Here is a 16,869-nt window from a genome sequence, read left to right on the forward strand (position 1 = left end):
TAAGATAACAGTGAAAGATGTGGTTTCCTTCCAGGATGGGACGGTACTGTAATATGACTCCACTTTCAATTCTTCAATTGAAAGAATTGAAAGCGGGTACTTCCCATTTCAAGTTTGCTCTCCTCCAGAAATCCTGGCAGTAGCAAACTTTACCGAAGAGAAACACTCAGTACTTGAATCAAAGATCCCTGCTTGCCACCACATGTTATAATTACATATCTGGTATGTGTGAGGCAGCTCGAGTATAAGTTGTGTGTGAATATACTTCTACACAATGAATTACGCAATCATAAGTTATTTCAGAACCACACGAAATGTTGGACGCTGTAGTTAAATGAAAATCATGGAACCATGATCAGTGGGTTTTACTGTCTTATTTACCTTTTCCTTTGCCAGTGTTCAACAACGAAACCAGAAAACACCTTCAAGTTTTCCATTTTTCACAAGGTGACTGGGTGTGTCAAAGGTATCAAGAGGAGCTGAAATATGAGAAAGTGAAACTAGTTCTTCAGTGAACGCTGTTTACTCAGAATAGGGACAAGCACAGAAAGTCCTCTCTCAGGTTAGAAGTCAAACATGGCTGAATATCCATATCCGCTGTATTTTGAGGCCAGACATTTAACAGTCAGAGAGAAGGAAAAGGTCAGGAGACACTTTCAGAAAAGAAGAGACTCCGGGGGAGGCGACTGTGGTGGGATTGAAAAGGTGGAAGACAACATCTATAAAATCTGCTTCAAGGAAGAAGAAGGTACGCACCGATGTTTGGCTTAAATAAGAGCATGCATGCAGATTTAAAACAGACATTATTTATATTGTCTTTAATCTTACAGACCAGGAAAGGGTTTTAAAGAGGAAAACTCATACGATTGGTCTTCCTGGGGAAGATCTACACCTGACCGTAATTCACAGCAGTTCACCACAGACTCAGGACCAGCCATCGACAAGCCAATCACAAGTGAGCTCTTGTTTATTGCAAATAAAATAAAAATAAACAATCAGGGTGAAAGCTGAACGGGGCATAGTATTGTTGACTAAACATGCCAGTTTTAACCTGATGGTGCACACTTTATTTGAAATGTCATTAAATGTTATTACACTGTCAAATGCTATAATAACAGAGTCATTACTAATCTCACGTAAAGTGGAACAAGTAGCAGCAGTTATATAGATGTCATTGCGTGTTATTACACTGTCAGATGCTATAATAGAGTCAGTGCTTGTGTTCTTTGCTTTGGCAACTTTAGTCACATGAAGACTCATTTTAGCCTCAGGACACACGCTGGTGGGTATGGGTGGAGGGACAAAGGATGCTAATGAAGACGTGCTATGGGTGAGGAGGATGCTAATGAATATTCATAAAGACTTCATGTTTATGTCAACAGCTTTATGCACATCTCTTCAAATAAAGTGGTGTCCATGTTTGTCTGTATTTTCCTTTTAGTTTTATTTTAAACTGATTAAACCAGTTTGTCTTATGCTTCTAACGTTGGTGGATTTTAGTCACACAAATGGAAAGTAAATATTCAATAATTATGGTGTTGAGAAGTAACTTGTACAATCTTTATTTTTGTTAGAGATAATGACAAAACAATGTACCTTGCAAAATTTATTCATACATCTTATTTTGTCACATTACAAACATGAACAATATTTGTGGGATTTTTTTGTGATTGACCTAAAGTTGTTAAGTGTAATAAAAATTATGATATTTCAGATTATAGCAAAACAAATTTCTAACTGGTGTGAAACATGTGGCCACCAAGTGGTGCCATCAATTATAGATGGACGGAAACTGAAAACAGCCACTTAGTTAAACTAGGAATAGAAAAAGGTAATAATCACAGGGGAAGCCAGATGTAGTTCACAATTATAAGAAATTCATTAAAACTGCAGTGGAACAAATCTAAAAGCCAAGTCACCAAGTCGGTTCTTTTAGTCGGCCTCCGGCGCTCGATTCTCCAGTGACCGCCCAGTCGGCGTTCCTCAGGGCCTTGTACTCCAGCGATCCCCAACGTTTGGTCCTGTGCCCTTGTTACCAGACTTGGTCACCTGGTCGACTACGCACCTTCCAGCTCTGTACGATCCACCGGAGCTGGTTCCACGTTCCCTGGATCAGATCCACGTTATGGCCCTGATTTGAGTACTCTTAGTCAGGCTGCTCTGCCGATAGACTTGTTTCCGGTCGCGATAGCCGGTTTTACGTCCTGTTGGTACGACCAGGTCCTGGATGGGAGGCTCCAAAACAAAGAAACCACTACAAATACCTGAGAAGTCACACTTAATGGTTGGAATTCCCTCCACCTCTTTGTGTAAGACACGGCACAGTCACACCCAAAAGTAATGAATGGTGGGGATGAGAAGGGAAATGATCATTTTCCTTGTTCTACTTTGTGTTGGTTTATCACATAAAATCCCAATAAATACATTATAGTTTATGGAAATAAAATATGGAAAGGTTTCCTGAGAAACTGTGTTTTGTAATAAATTTGTCTGTGTTCACTTTTACGTTACGTAACAAATTAATTAATTTTGCTGTTTTGGTCTTTCAGACGACTACTAAAGTCAGCACAAAAGGACGTGAGAAGATTTTCAGGACAGACATCTTTCTCTTGTTCTACATGAGAGACAACCCTAAAGCTTACAAAATACTGCAGAAGCAGTTGTCTGCAATCGGCTGCACAATACAACTAGACTTGGAGGAAGAAGAGGCAGTGGTGAGGGGGAACATAGAGAAAGGTCCCGGAGGAGCTTTTGATGGCGGAGCAGAAAACTGGGAGCTACAAGTGGATCAGACCTTCAACAGAATCATCGAGACCTACACCTGCCATCATGTCGTTGAGCCCAAACAAATCAAGAAGGTTCTACAGGATCCCTTCTTTGTGTCTGATGATGTGAAAGTGTACCCAGAGAGTGGCTATGCTGTGGTTGTGGGGGAATCAGATGTAGTGAAGGAGAAGATTGCGGTTCTGGAGAAAAGCATACCAATTCGCAAAGAGCAGCCGGTTGTGGAGAAGAAGTTCAAACTGATTGAAGAGGAATTCAACCGAGAGATGAGAGCAAATTGTCCAGAGGTTAAAATCAGCAGAGCCTCTAACGTCATAATCTTAGAAGGTCCTGAAGATAAGGTGCAGTCTGGTGCAGCCAAACTTAATGAACTGATAAAGACGATAAAAGAGAAGAGGGTCAATCTTTCCAATGATTTATTAGACTTCATGGCGACTAGCAGCGTCATCTCCAAGTACCAAACACAGTTTCAGCAAAGTCTCAGGAGTCCAGTGTCCCTGGAGGTGGGATCAGAACTGGTTCTGTCCAGTTTGTCTTCGGATGCTCTGAGGGAAGCTGAGACGGTGGTGCTGAGAGATCTCAATGAGTCCAGTGTGACTCTTCAGGGTGCTGCAGCTGTGGCTCCAGATCTAGACAGACTCAAGGAAAGTCTAGACAAAGCCAAGAATGAGGAAAACTGTGGCGAGCTCAGAGTGAACGATAGCTTCCTTCCTGGCTCCAGTGGTACTCCATCAACCAAAGTAAAGCTGGTGGGCTACACTGAACACGTGAACAAGCTTAAAGAGCTTCTTTATGATTACCAGGCAAATCAGGTTTCAACTCCAGAGGTTATCAGCTTGCAGTGTCCTGAACTTGTCGACTGCTTTGATAAAATCTTAGAAATACTTGGCATGAAGCAGACCGAGGGTGTGTACCTGAAAAAGGACCTTTTTGGAAACTTGATAGTAAGCAGTATGAAAGACGGGGTCAACAGGACAATTGTGAAGGTCAATTCAAAACTGCATGGCACCCTCACCAGAGAGATGAGAGGGAGGGAGGAGGACGATTTGTTTGCACGTGTGATGTGGTGCATCCTGAGGAAAAACGGAAACTGGGAAAGAGTCCCCAAAACGGCCAATTACAACCTGGAAATGAGGGATGTTGGTGGAGGAATTATGGATGCACACGGAGTCCTGTGGCAGGTGGATCTTCGAAACCTAGCAGTCATAGCTGCAGGACACAAAACAAATCTCAAACGACTTGAGAACCTGGAAGGTGAAAAAAGCAGATTTTAAAAGTATTTATGAAGTATGTCAGAAGCTACTTTTACTCAGCATTTTGCAAAATGCCTGTTATTGCTGGGTTGTGTGTGTCAGTTTACTAATTTGCTAGAATTAGTCCTCTTTCTTTAAAAAAAAAGTTTCCATCTTTTATACAAAACAGTGACTAATACGGCTTTTACACTAAAATATCACACTACTGTATACTGCTGTTAATATAACTTTTTCTTATTCCTCTCATTCAGTGTGGATAAATCTAATTTGTAACCATATAAACATTCCTACTAGATATTCTTATTTTATAAGACGGGTTCACTAAATAGAAGAAAAACCCTCCAACTTTCTGATCTAATATACTTTCCAGACTTTATTGTTCCTTTGGAATGGGACAGCATGGCGTACGGCGAGGACATGAAGAGGGTACAGCTGCAGCCTTGTACACCAGAGTACAGGAGAGTGAAGCAGGGATTCAAACGAACTGCTAACTACACGATAATCAAGGTCGGTGGTTTCCATTAGGAATCAACTTACAATTTTTAAAAATGGACTTTGCTGCTGCTTACCTCAGAAGTTCCCGTAATATTTTTTTCTCCTAGTTTTTGTTTTAACTTTGATCTAGATTTTGCATAATGCATTGGAGAGATTTCAAACCGTATCAGTTTATGACCTGTTGATATTCATCTTTTTAAAAACAACAGTCAGAAATGTCAAACGTTTTAGTGATTTTGGCTTATCAGCCTCCGTTACCTTTTTCGTCAAGATATCTATCACTTTGTTTTAACGTGTTTTTGAAATATTGTTTTAGAGCTACCAACAATTGAGGAAATGGTGCTTTAACAGTTTTTCTCGGTTCTCCTGTCAGATTGAGCGCGTGCAGAACATTCATCTACGCCGTGCTTACGAGGTACAGAAGAAAAAAATATTTGAAAAGAACAAACAAGAGGGATCTGCAAATGAAAAGTTTCTATACCATGGGACAACGGAGGTCAACTGTGACTCAATCATGAAAACTGGCTTCAACAGGCGCTTCTGTGGGCAAAACGGTAAAACTGTCTGATATAGTCTAAACCATGATTTATATCTTAAAGCTTTTGTAAATTAAATTGGTGACGTCTTTCTTAAAAGTAGCTAAAAAATTAGTAAATAAAAGGGAGAACCAGTCCAGCAAGTATCTCTTTGTTATAGTTGCTAAAATCTTTATTTTTGTCGGTCTCATAGCAACAAGTTACGGTGAGGGGACCTACTTTGCTGTAGACGCCAGCTACTCCAGCCACCCCACCTACTCCAAACCTGCTGCTGATGGTTCTCAGCTGATGTTTGTGGCCAGAGTCTTGACGGGCGTCTACACTCTGGGCCAAAGAGACATGAAGGTTCCTCCACCTCTCGACGACCAGGAGCCTCACATACGATACGACAGCGTGGTGGATAAAATGGACAGACCCAACATGTTTGTCGTGTTCCACGATGACCAAGCTTATCCGGATTACTTCATCACCTTCAAGCCATGACCCTGAAAACGTCTCCTGGTCCTGCCAAAGTTGGAGTGAAGTAATGGTTTCTGGGTAACATTAGGTTAAAAACATAAGGAATACAGAGTTTTATTGAATTATGCTAAAACCTCAAATGTGCTGATACTTTAGCTAGACTTTATTTTAACCTTTGAAAGCTGTCTTTATTATTATTTTATCAGATTTTCTGAAGGTCCTATGATGATTTCCTTTTAACTCCTTTGGCTCTTAAAATTAGAGGCAGAACCAGTTCACACACATATCAACAAATAAAAGTGTTAAAAGTTTTATTATGCTTACCTATCTGGTATGTGTGATGCAGCTTGAGTATGACTTGTGTGTGAATGTGTTTCTTCTACACAGTGAATGTAGGGATATTACAAAGTTGCACAAGTTATGTCATAACCACATGAAATGTTAGATGCTGTGTTTGCACATTAATAAATATCATCATGGAGCCATGATCAGAGGGTTTTACTGTCTTTTATTTACTTTTTGATTTGCCAGTGTTCAACAGGGACACCAGGAAACACCCTCAGGTTTTACAGTTCCCGGACTGCGACTGGGTGTGTCAAAAGTATGTAGGGGAGGTGAAAGATAAGAAAGTGAAACTAGTTCTTCAGTGAACGCTGTTTACTCAGAATAGGGACAAGCACAGAAAGTCCTCTCTCAGGTTAGAAGTCAAAAATGGCTGAATATCCATATCCGCTGTATTTTGAGGCCAGACATTTAACAGACAGAGAGAAGGATAAGGTCAGGAGACACTTTCAGAAAAGAAGAGACTCTGGGGGAGGCGACTGTGGTGGGATTGAAAAGGTGGGAGACAACATCTATAAAGTCTGCTTCAAGGAACAACAAGGTACGCACTGATATTTGGCTGAAATAAGAGCATGCATGCAGATTTAAAACAGACATTATTAATATTGTCTTTAATCTTACAGACCAGGAAAGGGTTTTAAATAGGAAATCTCATATGATTAGTCTTCCTTGGGGAGATCTACACCTGACCGTGACTCGGAGCAGTTCACCACAGACCCAGGATCAGCCGTCGACCAGCCAATCACAAGTGAGCTCTAATTTATTGCAAATGTGTATAAATATCTTATATAAGCAGGATAAAACCTCAACAGGGATTAGAGTTGTTGACTAAACACACCAGTTATATCCGTGAAGTGGATATTTGTCTGGATTTTTCTTTTACTTTCTTTTTCAACTGGTCAGACCAGTTTCCCTTATGTTACTAACTTTGGTGGATTTAAATCATAAAACTGGGAAGTAAGTATCCCAGAACTACAGTGTTCAGTAGTAACTTGTACAATCTTTATTTTTGTAAGAGATATATTTCAATACTTCACAAACACAATACAAAGTACCTTGCAAAATGTATCCATACAACTTACTTTGTCACATTATAAACATGAACTTTAATTTATATTAATTTATATACATCTCGTTGCTTGTACTTGTGACAGTGCAGTGACAATAAAGTTGAATTCTATTCTATTCTATTCTATATTTTTGGGATTTCATATGATTGACTAATTCAAAGTCATATTTGTTAAATGTAATGAAAATTACATATGATTTTTCAGATTCTTACAAAGCAAATCTCTGACAAGTGTGACTCATGTTTATTCAGCCTCCTTGGGTCAGTCATTTGTAGAACCATGTTTTGCTGCCACGGTTTCTGGGTCCATGTTGCTGAAATGTTTTGCCCACTTTTCTTTTTTTTTTTTTAAAAATGGCTGACGCGGGGCGTGCTGTGGTGGCGCAGGGGATTAGCATGCCCCGCGTTTGGAGGCCTTAGTCCTCGACGCGGACGTCGCGGGTTCGACTCCCGGTCCCGACGACCTTTACCGCATGTCTTCCCCCCTCTCCTTCCCTGTTTCCTGTCAGCCTACTGTAGAAAAAATACGAGCCACTAGCGCCGTAAAAACTCTTCGGAGAAAAAAATGGAAAAAAAATAAAAATGGCTGACGCTCAGCTAGACCTGGCAGGCAGCATGTGTGAAGAGCAATTCTGAAGTGTTGCCACAGATTCTCCATTGGATTTAAATCTGGAAAATGACTGGACTGTTCATAAATACAGTATACATGTTTTTCTGAAGCAGGTCCAATCCAATTGAGCTACTAGATGCATCCTTGCATCTACACACCTGAATCAACATACTGTGTTTTGCTTGTAGGCAAAAAAGCTCAGTTTTGATGTCTAATGACCAGAGCGCCCTTTTCCTCATGTTTGATGAATCCTCAACATGATTTGTGGAAAATGGAAATGAGCTACTTTCCCATATAGATTTGTGGAGTACATAAATGATGTTCTGTCTGCAGTCATGGACAGTCATGTTGTTTTGGGTTGCAGTTTTGCTACAGTCTTTCAATTCTTTCAGTTTCAATTCTTTCAAAGATAATGGATCTATTAGATAGAGCAGATCTATTAGAGATGTTCCAGTCTTGGCGTATTGCTTTATAACCTAACTCTGAGTTAAACCTGTCCAGAACTTTCTCACTGACCCCATCTTCCATGATCCCTGGTCTTCATAATGTTTGTTCTCTGATGTTCAGAGAACAGAGAACAAATGTTTGTCTTTGGGTTTGTCTGAAGATTTCAGACACTTTTCTTGTTCTACTTTGTGTTGATCTGTTACATAAAATCCCAATAAATACATTATAGTTTTTGGAAATAAAATGTGGTAGGTTTCCCAAGGCGCAATGTTTTTTCTAATGAATTTTGTCTGTGTTCACTTTTCCATTACGTAACAAATTCATTAATTTTGCTGTTTTGGTCTTTCAGACGACTACTAAAGTCAGCACAAAAGGACTTGAGAAGATTTTCAAGACAGACATCTTTCTCTTGTTCTACATGAGAGACAACCCTAAAGCTTACAAAATACTGCAGAAGCAGTTGTCTGCAATCGGCTGCACAATACAGCTAGACTTTGAGGAAGAAGAGGCAGTGGTGAGGGGGAACATAGAGAAAGGGCCCGGAGGAGCTTTTGATGGCGGAGCAGAAAACTGGGAGCTACAAGTGGATCAGACCTTCATCAATCTAATCGAGGCCTACACCTGCCATCATGTCCTTGAGCCCAAACAAATCAAGAAGGTTCTACAGGATCCCTTCTTTGCGTCTGATGATGTGAAAGTGTACCCAGAGAGTGGCTATGCTGTGGTTGTGGGGGAATCAGATGTAGTGAAGGAGAAGATTGCGGTTCTGGAGAAAAGCGTACCAATTCGCATAGAGGAGCCGGTTGTGGAGAAGAAGTTCAAACTGATTGAAGAGGAATTCAACCGAGAGATGAGAGCAAATTGTTCAGAGGTTAAAATCAGCAGAGCCGCTAACATCATAATCTTAGAAGGTCCTGAAGATAAGGTGCAGTCTGGTGCAGCCAAACTTAATGAACTGATTAAGACGATAAAAGAGAAGAGGGTCAATCTTTCCAATGATTTATTAGACTTCATGGCGACTAGCAGCGTCATCTCCAAGTACCAAACACGGTTTCAGCAAAGTCTCAGGAGTCCAGTGTCCCTGGAGGTGGGATCAGAACTGGTTCTGTCCAGTTTGTCTGCGGATGCTCTGAGGGAAGCTGAGACGGCGGTGCTGAGAGATCTCAATGAGTCCAGTGTGACTCTTCAGGGTGCTGCAGCTGTGGCTCCAGATCTAGACAGACTCAAGGAAATCCTCAACAAAGCCAAGAATGAGGAAAACCGTGGCGAGCTCAGAGTGAATGTTAGCTTCCTTCCTGGATCCAGTGGTATTCTGTCAACCAAAGTAAAGCTGGTGGGCTACACTGAACACGTGAACAAGCTTAAAGAGCTTCTTTATGATTACCAGGCAAATCAGGTTTCAACTCAAGAAGTTATCAGCTTGCAGTGTCCTGAACTTGTCGACTGCTTTGATAAAATCTTAGAAATAATTGGCATGAAGCAGACCGATGTGACAGTGAAAGCCTCCCCTTTTCCAAATCCTTGTGTTCTTTTGTCTGGTCCTCGTTTGCGGGTTCAGGAGACCAAACAAGCCCTTGGGTCAACTATGGCCAGCATGACAATGGACAAACTGGTTCTGGATGGTCCTGGGGCGCTGCAGTACTTCCAAGGAGCTGGTAAAGACAGCAAGGAGCTGGTTGAAAGATCCTGTCAGGTGATTATTAGGGAACAACAAGTTGTTAGCTCACCAGTTGTGGCAACCAAACAGCAAAGCCTCAGCAGCATCACACCCAGACCATCAACTCCCAGGACTCGCTTCAGCACTGTTGGAGACAGTTCAGTCAAAATCAACCTAGAAATCAAGATTGGCAGCTTAGAGAAAGAGCAGGTTTGACCATTTTACTTTATTTTTTTTCTCACATTTGGCACATTGTGAGAAAAAATGTCTCACATCCATCTCACGTTGTCTGACATCCTGATATTACTGCCAATATCTGGCCCGATATTGTCAGCATGTCAGTTTTCTATTAATGCTATTTCTAAACGTTTCCACAGGTGAACGTTTTGGTCGTCCCCACACACAGCAGGCAGCTGTCTTCAACAAACATTGGCAAGTCATTGCTTAGGAAAGGCGGAGATGTAGTCGAATCAAAGTTTGACTTATTGGCCGCAAATTCTTCCCTCAATCCTGGTGATGTTCTGGAGGTCGGTGCCAGCGCCTCTCTGGGTTGCTCCAAGATATTCTGCATGGAGTGCCTGGCTTGGGATGGAGTTGGAGGAAGAGGAGTGCAGGTGAGAAATCAAAACCCCAAAAATCAAGATCTATATATGGTACACTTGATACACGGTTTCAAGTGGCTGAAATTAGCATCCTTCATAAGATGACTTGTCTCAACAAAGACAGAATGGGTCGCTCTATGGGACGGGATGAGCTTGGACTCATTGTTTGAATGTGGAGTTTTTGGTATCTAATCAGGATAACTACTACATGCCATTCTTCAGAAGATTTCAAGACTGATAGCAGAGGGACACCCCTAGAACAGGACGGACCATATATCCCGTCTGGCCTGTGGATTGATGGATTCTTATTAACACAGGGAAATGTTTTATTCCTGTCTTTCAGGCTCTTTCTAGGGGGCTAAGAAGATGTTTGGACCTCTGTGCAGAGAAGGGCTTCAGTTCAGTGGCCATTCCTGTTATCGGGCCTGGACTACTCCTAAAATACCCCCTGAGTGAAGCCGTTCAAGTTCTGAAGGAAAGCATTCGCCAATTTGCATTGTCTGACCGATGCGGAAATCTCACCACCATCCACATCGTCATTAAACCAGGCTATCCAGACTCCGAGGAGGTACCTCTTCAAAGCAAAGTATGGCATTTAAATAAATGTTACATAACATTTACTGTTGATTTTAATTATTTCTAGAGCTACCATGAAGTATACAAACATCTCAGCTCAATCATGAACCAGAGAGGCAGAGGTAAACCAGACTTTATTGGCAGTTCATAATTTTTGTAGCATATAAACATTTTATTGGCATCAAACTTCAAGATGGCTTCTTTCTCTTAGCACTCTTCGGATCCCTCACCAGTGACCTCGATGACATCAACATCACTGTAGGAGGCGGGATCAAACTGCAGTTGGTGTTCGGCGACATCACTAACGAGACTACAGACGGTGTGGTGAACACCACCAACTTTGTGAACTTCTACAATGGTAGGGGATCAAATGCAGGAGGAGAGCATTTGAAGGTCAAAGTCCCAGGAAGGAAGCACACTGGAGCTGTAAAGCTGTTGGTTGACACACACTGAAGCATATTACAGAGCAGAAAAGAGGATGAATGAACACGCAGGCACTTAAAAATCACAGCAGCAACAACAGATAGTTGACAAACAGAATAAGAAGAGGTCACATGATTCGGCTTCACAATATTTACTCATAAAACACATTTTCCTGGATTTTGGTTGGTTTTCAGGAAGCATGTGGTATCAGGTTATAAAATATTCAGTTTATGATGTTTGATTAAACAAAAATAACTCATGCAATTTGTTGGAGTAATTTTCATACAGTATAAAAAAACAGAACAGATATGAAACATTCCCTGGGAGACAAATTGGCTTATATCCATCCATCCATTTTCTAACACCCTTGTCTCTAGTGGGGTCGGGAGGTGCTGGTTCCTATCTCCAGCTAACGTTCCGGGCGAGAGGCGGGGTCACCCTGGACAAGTCAACAGTCTGTCGTAGGGCAACACAGAGACAGACAGGACAAACAACCATGCACCCACACACACCTAGGGAGAATTTAGAGACCAATTAACCTGATAGTCATGTGTTTGGGCTGTGGGAGGAAGCCAGAGTACCCGGAGAGAACCCACCATGCACAGGGAGAACATGCAAACTCCGTGCAGAAAGACCCCAGGCCGGGAATCGAACCCAGGACCTTCTTGCTGCAAGGCAACAGTTCTACCAACTGCGCCACTGTGCAACTGCGCCACTGTGCAGCCAAATTGACTTACAGTCAGAGCAAAATTTCTCACAAAAGATGACATCAATACGTACCTAAATGAGTAAAGCACCAGGAACACAATAATAATAATAAAAAATACAACCAACACTCTTTAAAACATAATAAAAAGTTTTTGGTTTACCATCTAGACTCAATAAATATCAGTGGTTAGTTAAAAAAAAAGTTTTTATAAGCTTTAAGCCACAATGGTTAACAAATCAGATTATGTTATCTGCATGAGTATGCATTGGACTTTGTGGTGTTTTATTGTTATTGGCAATATAATAACTGATTAAAAAGCTGAAGGTGATTTTGATTAGGCAACATCAGAAAACCTGCAGAGACATTTAAATATAGCTACTCTTAAAAATGGATTTTAAATGTTCTGTACTTGAATGGCCTTTTATCAAGTCGAATGCCTTATTAAAAATGTGACTCTGCAAAAACATCTCATCTTTATCAAAAGATTGTTACTCTTTATGAAACAAGTCTTGGCTCTGCTTTCGCATCAGCAAAGAAAACATGTTAAAGTGTACATAATTATTTGTTACAGAGGGAGTCTGCAAAGACATTTTAACCGTAGCTGGACCAGAGGTGGAAGCTCAGCTGAAAACAGGTAAGAGAGGAGAATTGGCCACGTGTTTTAAAGCAACACACGGTTCAGATAGTTGGTTTTTGTGGTGATCTCCTGTGCTTTGTGTGTTCAGCGAATGTGAGTCGAGGAAAGGCTTTTGTGACACCGCCTGGACAGTTCCCCTGTAAAGCCATCTTACATGTATGTGGAGAGAAAGACGCAAGCCTTATTGAAACACTTGTGCCCAGCATCGTTAACTACTGTGAAAGCCAGGGATTCAGCTCTGTAGCGATTCCTGCCATCTGTGCAGGTAAGTATACTGTGTTTTTTTTAGAGAATACATAATAAATGTTGCACTTTGTGGTTGAACTCTGTGTGGACAATCTCTTTCTGCAGGAGCCGGTGGGTTGGCCCCTGCAGTCGTTGCAGGTGCAATCCTGAGAGGAATCAAAACTGCCACATCATCCGGTCCTTTTTACAGCCTCACCTCCATCCGCCTTGTCCTGATTAAAATCAACGTCTTCTTAGCTTTTCAAGAAGAAGCAACACAGATGTTCCCCACTTCTGGAAGGAAAGGTAACAGAACATTTTTTTACAAATAGCTTTCTTCCAGTGCGTCTCTTATGATGTTTTAAATATTATGTTTTGACTTTTCACAAATATCTTGGACCTGTTTTCCAGCACCACCATTTCAGGTGCCTCAGGTACAACAACAGGCACCTTTATCTCTGATTGCCGACCTCAGCATATATGATACCATTCCTGCAAGTGAGAAATCTACATTCCTGTTCCTGGGTCTTACCAGAAACGATGTTAATGAGGCCATGGAAAAACTGAAGAATCTTTATAAGCATCAGTGTACTGAACACACCTTCCCAAAAGAGCAGCTAGACAGTCTCTACGCAGACGACATGTTAGATCTGCAGCAGATGGTGAGGATGGAGGGTCTGTACATGAAGACGGACCCCTCTGGAAACTTGATAGTGAACGGTATGAAAGACGGGGTCAACAGGGCAATTGTGAAGTTCAATTCAAGCCTGCACGGCAACCTGAGGAGAGAGGTGAGAGGGAAGGAGGAGGACGATTTGTTCGCACGTGTGATGTGGTGCATCCTGGGAAAAAATGGAAACTGGGACAGAGTCCCCAAAACAGCCAATTACAACCTGGAAAAGAAGGATGTTGGTGGAGGAATTACGGATGCATACGGAGTCTTGTGGCAAGTGGATCTGAAAAACTTAACGGTTTCAGCTAAAGGACGCAAAACAAATCTCAAACGACTTGAGAATCTGGAAGGTGAGAAAAGCAGATTTTAAAATTATTCATGAAGTATGTCAGAAGCTGCTTTTACTCAGCATTTTGCAAAATGCCTGTTATTGCTGGGTTGTGTCAGCTAGCTAATTTGCTGTTATTACCTTCCTCACTTTTGTTAAAGCCCTTGTCCTCTTTCTTTAAATATATATATATATATATATATATATATATATATATATATATATATATATATATATATATATATTCACTTATTACACTCAATAGTGACTACTACAGCATTTACAGTCAAATATCATATTACTAGATTTTGTATTAATATAACTTTTGTTTATTACTCTCATTCAGTGTGAAAGCTGTGGATAAATCTTAGTTGTAAACAATCCTACTGGATATTCTTATTTCATTAGACGGGTTCACTATAATGTTCTGGTGTAATATATTTTCCAGACTTTATTTTTCCTTTGGAATGGGACAGCATGGCGCCCGGTGAGGTGATGAAGAGGGTAGTGCTGGAGTCTTCTTCACCAGAATACAAGAAAGTGAAGGAGGGATTCAAACGAACTGCTACCCAAACTGTAATGAAGGTTGGTGGTTTCCATTAGGAATCAATTTACTATTTTTTAAAATTTACTTTGTTGCTGCTTATCTCAGAAGTGATTTAGAGTTTTACAAGTATCTGTAATAAGTTTTTGACAGCTGCCCTTAATATATTTTTTCTCCTGGTTAGGGTTAGGGCTTGATTTCTAGGCGTGATTCCCTACTCCTTAAATTTGCTTAAAAGCACGCCTCTGTGATTAAAAATGTAATTTGTCCCATTTCAGGAAAGATTAGTATTTTATTTTGTGTTTGACAGTTTTGTAGCTAAATAGAAACTCAGGAAATTGAGTTTGCATTCTTATTAAATAGAGATTTCAATCCTTATCAGTTTATGACCTGCTGATATTCATCTTTTTGAAAACAAAGGTCAGAAATTTCAGAGATTTTAATGATTTTAACTCATCAGCTTCCATTAGGTTTTTTGTCAAGATATCTAGCATTTTTTCTATAGAGGTGCCAACAGCTGCCAACAATTGAGGAAATGGTGCTTTAAGAGTTTTTCTCGGTTCTCCTGTCAGATTGAGCGCGTGCAGAACATTCATCTACGTCGTGCTTACGAGGCACAGAAGAAAAAAATATTTGAAAAGAACAAACAAGATGGAGGAGCAAATGAAAAGTTTCTATACCATGGGACAACGGAGGACAACTGTGACTCCATCATGAAAACTGGCTTCAACAGGCGCTTCTGTGGGCAAAACGGTAAAACTGTCTGATATAGTCTAAACCATGATTTATATCTTAAAGCTTTTGTAAATGAAAATGATTGTCTATCTTAAAAGTAGCAAAATGAATTAGTAAATGAAAGGGAGAACCAGTTCAGCAAGTATCTCTTTGTTATAGTTGCTAAAATCTTTATTTTTGTCGGTCTCATAGCAACAAGTTACGGTGAGGGGACCTACTTTGCTGTAAAAGCCAGCTACTCAAGCCACCCCACCTACTCCAGACCTGCTACTGATGGTTCTCAGCTGATGTTTGTGGCCAGAGTCTTGACGGGCGTCTACACTCTGGGCCAAAGAGACATGAAGGTTCCTCCACCTCTCGACGACCAGGAGCCTCACATACGATACGACAGCGTGGTGGATAAAATGGACAGACCCAGCATGTTTATCGTGTTCCACGATGACCAAGCTTATCTGGATTACCTCATCACCTTCAAGCAATGACCCTGAAAACGTCTCACGGTCCTGCCAAAGTTGGAGTGAAGTAATGGTTTCTGGGTAACATTAGGTTAAAAATATTTCCTGGATTACTGGGAAACCTCAAATCTGTTGATCCTTTAACAAAATTTTATTGTAACCTTGATTATTATTTTATCAGGTTTTTGAGAGTCCTATGAGGTTTTTTGTTTGATTTCTTTATCTCTTAAAACTAGAGGCCGGTCCAGTCCACACACGTATCAACAAATAATAAACCTGTTAAAAGGGTCTTTTGAAACTTAGTGACGTCTTCCTGTCAGAAAGACACAATTTATTGAAACCTTTTTGACCTAATCTGTAAAGAAATTGCAAATAAAACAATCTTCAATATATCTTGAATAAATCTTAAATAGCTTCAACTGGTTTATTCCCCAGGAAGCTGAAAACTTGACATAAAAAAATGGTCAATAAAGATCTTGTGTCTGATCTTTGCTACACATTTTACCATTTCTGAAACATATAAGTATTGCAAATCTATTTTAAATAGTTTAGACGCCTCAGAAAAAGAAGAGAAAAAAAACAGACTCTACAGAAGCAAAATTAAATAAGAGTGATTTAGAGGTTTTGCATAGTACTGTAAATATAAATGAGCAAACATAAAACAAAAAACAATATAAGTATAAATACCGTATTTTTCGGACTATAAGCCACTACTTTCCCCCAGGCTTTGAACCATGCGGCTTATAGCCCGGCGAGGCTTTTCTGTGGATTTTTCTTCAACCGCCAGGGGGCTCTGTAGCAGGAAGTGAATCATTGGAAGTCAAAATTGGAAATCAAAGAAGAAAGTACTGATTTTCATTTAGAACAAGCTAATGCTAACAGCAGGAACAACGGAGAAATGTTTTCAAACTCAAACCCCCTCATCATAGAAAACACGAAAAAGTTTATATGATGCTGATTTTAAGTTGAGGAGTGTTGATCTGGAAGTTCAGGAGGGAAATAGAGCCGCTGCACGTAAACTCGGCGTGAACGAAACCATGGTTCGGCGTTGGAGACGCAGGACTGCGACCTTAATAGATCCAGCAGATTTATTAGGACTCAGCCGTCTGCTGTCCTCTGCTCGGTCCTTGTGAAAAACCGAGATACCAGCGGCTTATATATGTACGTTTCCAGTTAAAAAAACAAACAAACAAAAAAAAAACTTAGTAGATGCGGCTTATAGTAACGTGCGCTCTATAGTCCGGAAATTATGGTACATATAATAATTACTGTTTACATGAATGAATCTAAAAAGTGCCACTGATTTTTAA

At 40.5% G+C, this 16,869-nt stretch overlaps 1 protein-coding gene across 3 annotated transcripts; it reads left to right on the forward strand.

Annotated features, from left to right (window-relative positions):
- The first annotated feature begins 46 nt into the window (after positions 1-46).
- Positions 47-16,221, forward strand: LOC116732886 (protein mono-ADP-ribosyltransferase PARP14-like). 3 transcript variants are annotated; one of them, XM_032583463.1, is made up of 14 exons: positions 47-748; positions 831-955; positions 8,345-9,862; positions 10,030-10,266; positions 10,598-10,822; positions 10,898-10,952; positions 11,042-11,188; positions 12,534-12,596; positions 12,688-12,864; positions 12,951-13,130; positions 13,236-13,847; positions 14,274-14,410; positions 14,942-15,122; positions 15,297-16,221. In XM_032583463.1, exons 1-14 carry the CDS (start codon positions 577-579, stop codon positions 15,584-15,586), a joined length of 4,119 nt encoding a protein of 1,372 aa, XP_032439354.1. In that variant the 5' UTR covers positions 47-576; the 3' UTR covers positions 15,587-16,221. The 3 variants fall into 3 exon arrangements, with proteins under 3 accessions (XP_032439354.1, XP_032439353.1, XP_032439352.1); XM_032583462.1 differs by lacking the exon at positions 831-955 and adding an exon at positions 6,493-6,617; XM_032583461.1 differs by lacking the exons at positions 47-748; positions 831-955 and adding exons at positions 6,139-6,410; positions 6,493-6,617.
- Positions 16,222-16,869: the final 648 nt, after the last annotated feature.

This window comes from Xiphophorus hellerii, chromosome 14 (assembly GCF_003331165.1).
Source record: "Xiphophorus hellerii strain 12219 chromosome 14, Xiphophorus_hellerii-4.1, whole genome shotgun sequence".
Taxonomy (NCBI): Eukaryota; Metazoa; Chordata; class Actinopteri; order Cyprinodontiformes; family Poeciliidae; genus Xiphophorus; species Xiphophorus hellerii.

Coding starts and splice junctions, on each gene's coding strand:
- LOC116732886 (XM_032583463.1), top strand. CDS start 577: ATGGCTGAATATCCATATCCGCTGTATTTTGAGGCCAGACATTTAACA. Junction 956..8,344: donor CATCGACAAGCCAATCACAA/GTGAGCTCTTGT, acceptor TTGGTCTTTCAG/ACGACTACTAAAGTCAGCAC. Junction 10,267..10,597: donor TTGGAGGAAGAGGAGTGCAG/GTGAGAAATCAA, acceptor CCTGTCTTTCAG/GCTCTTTCTAGGGGGCTAAG.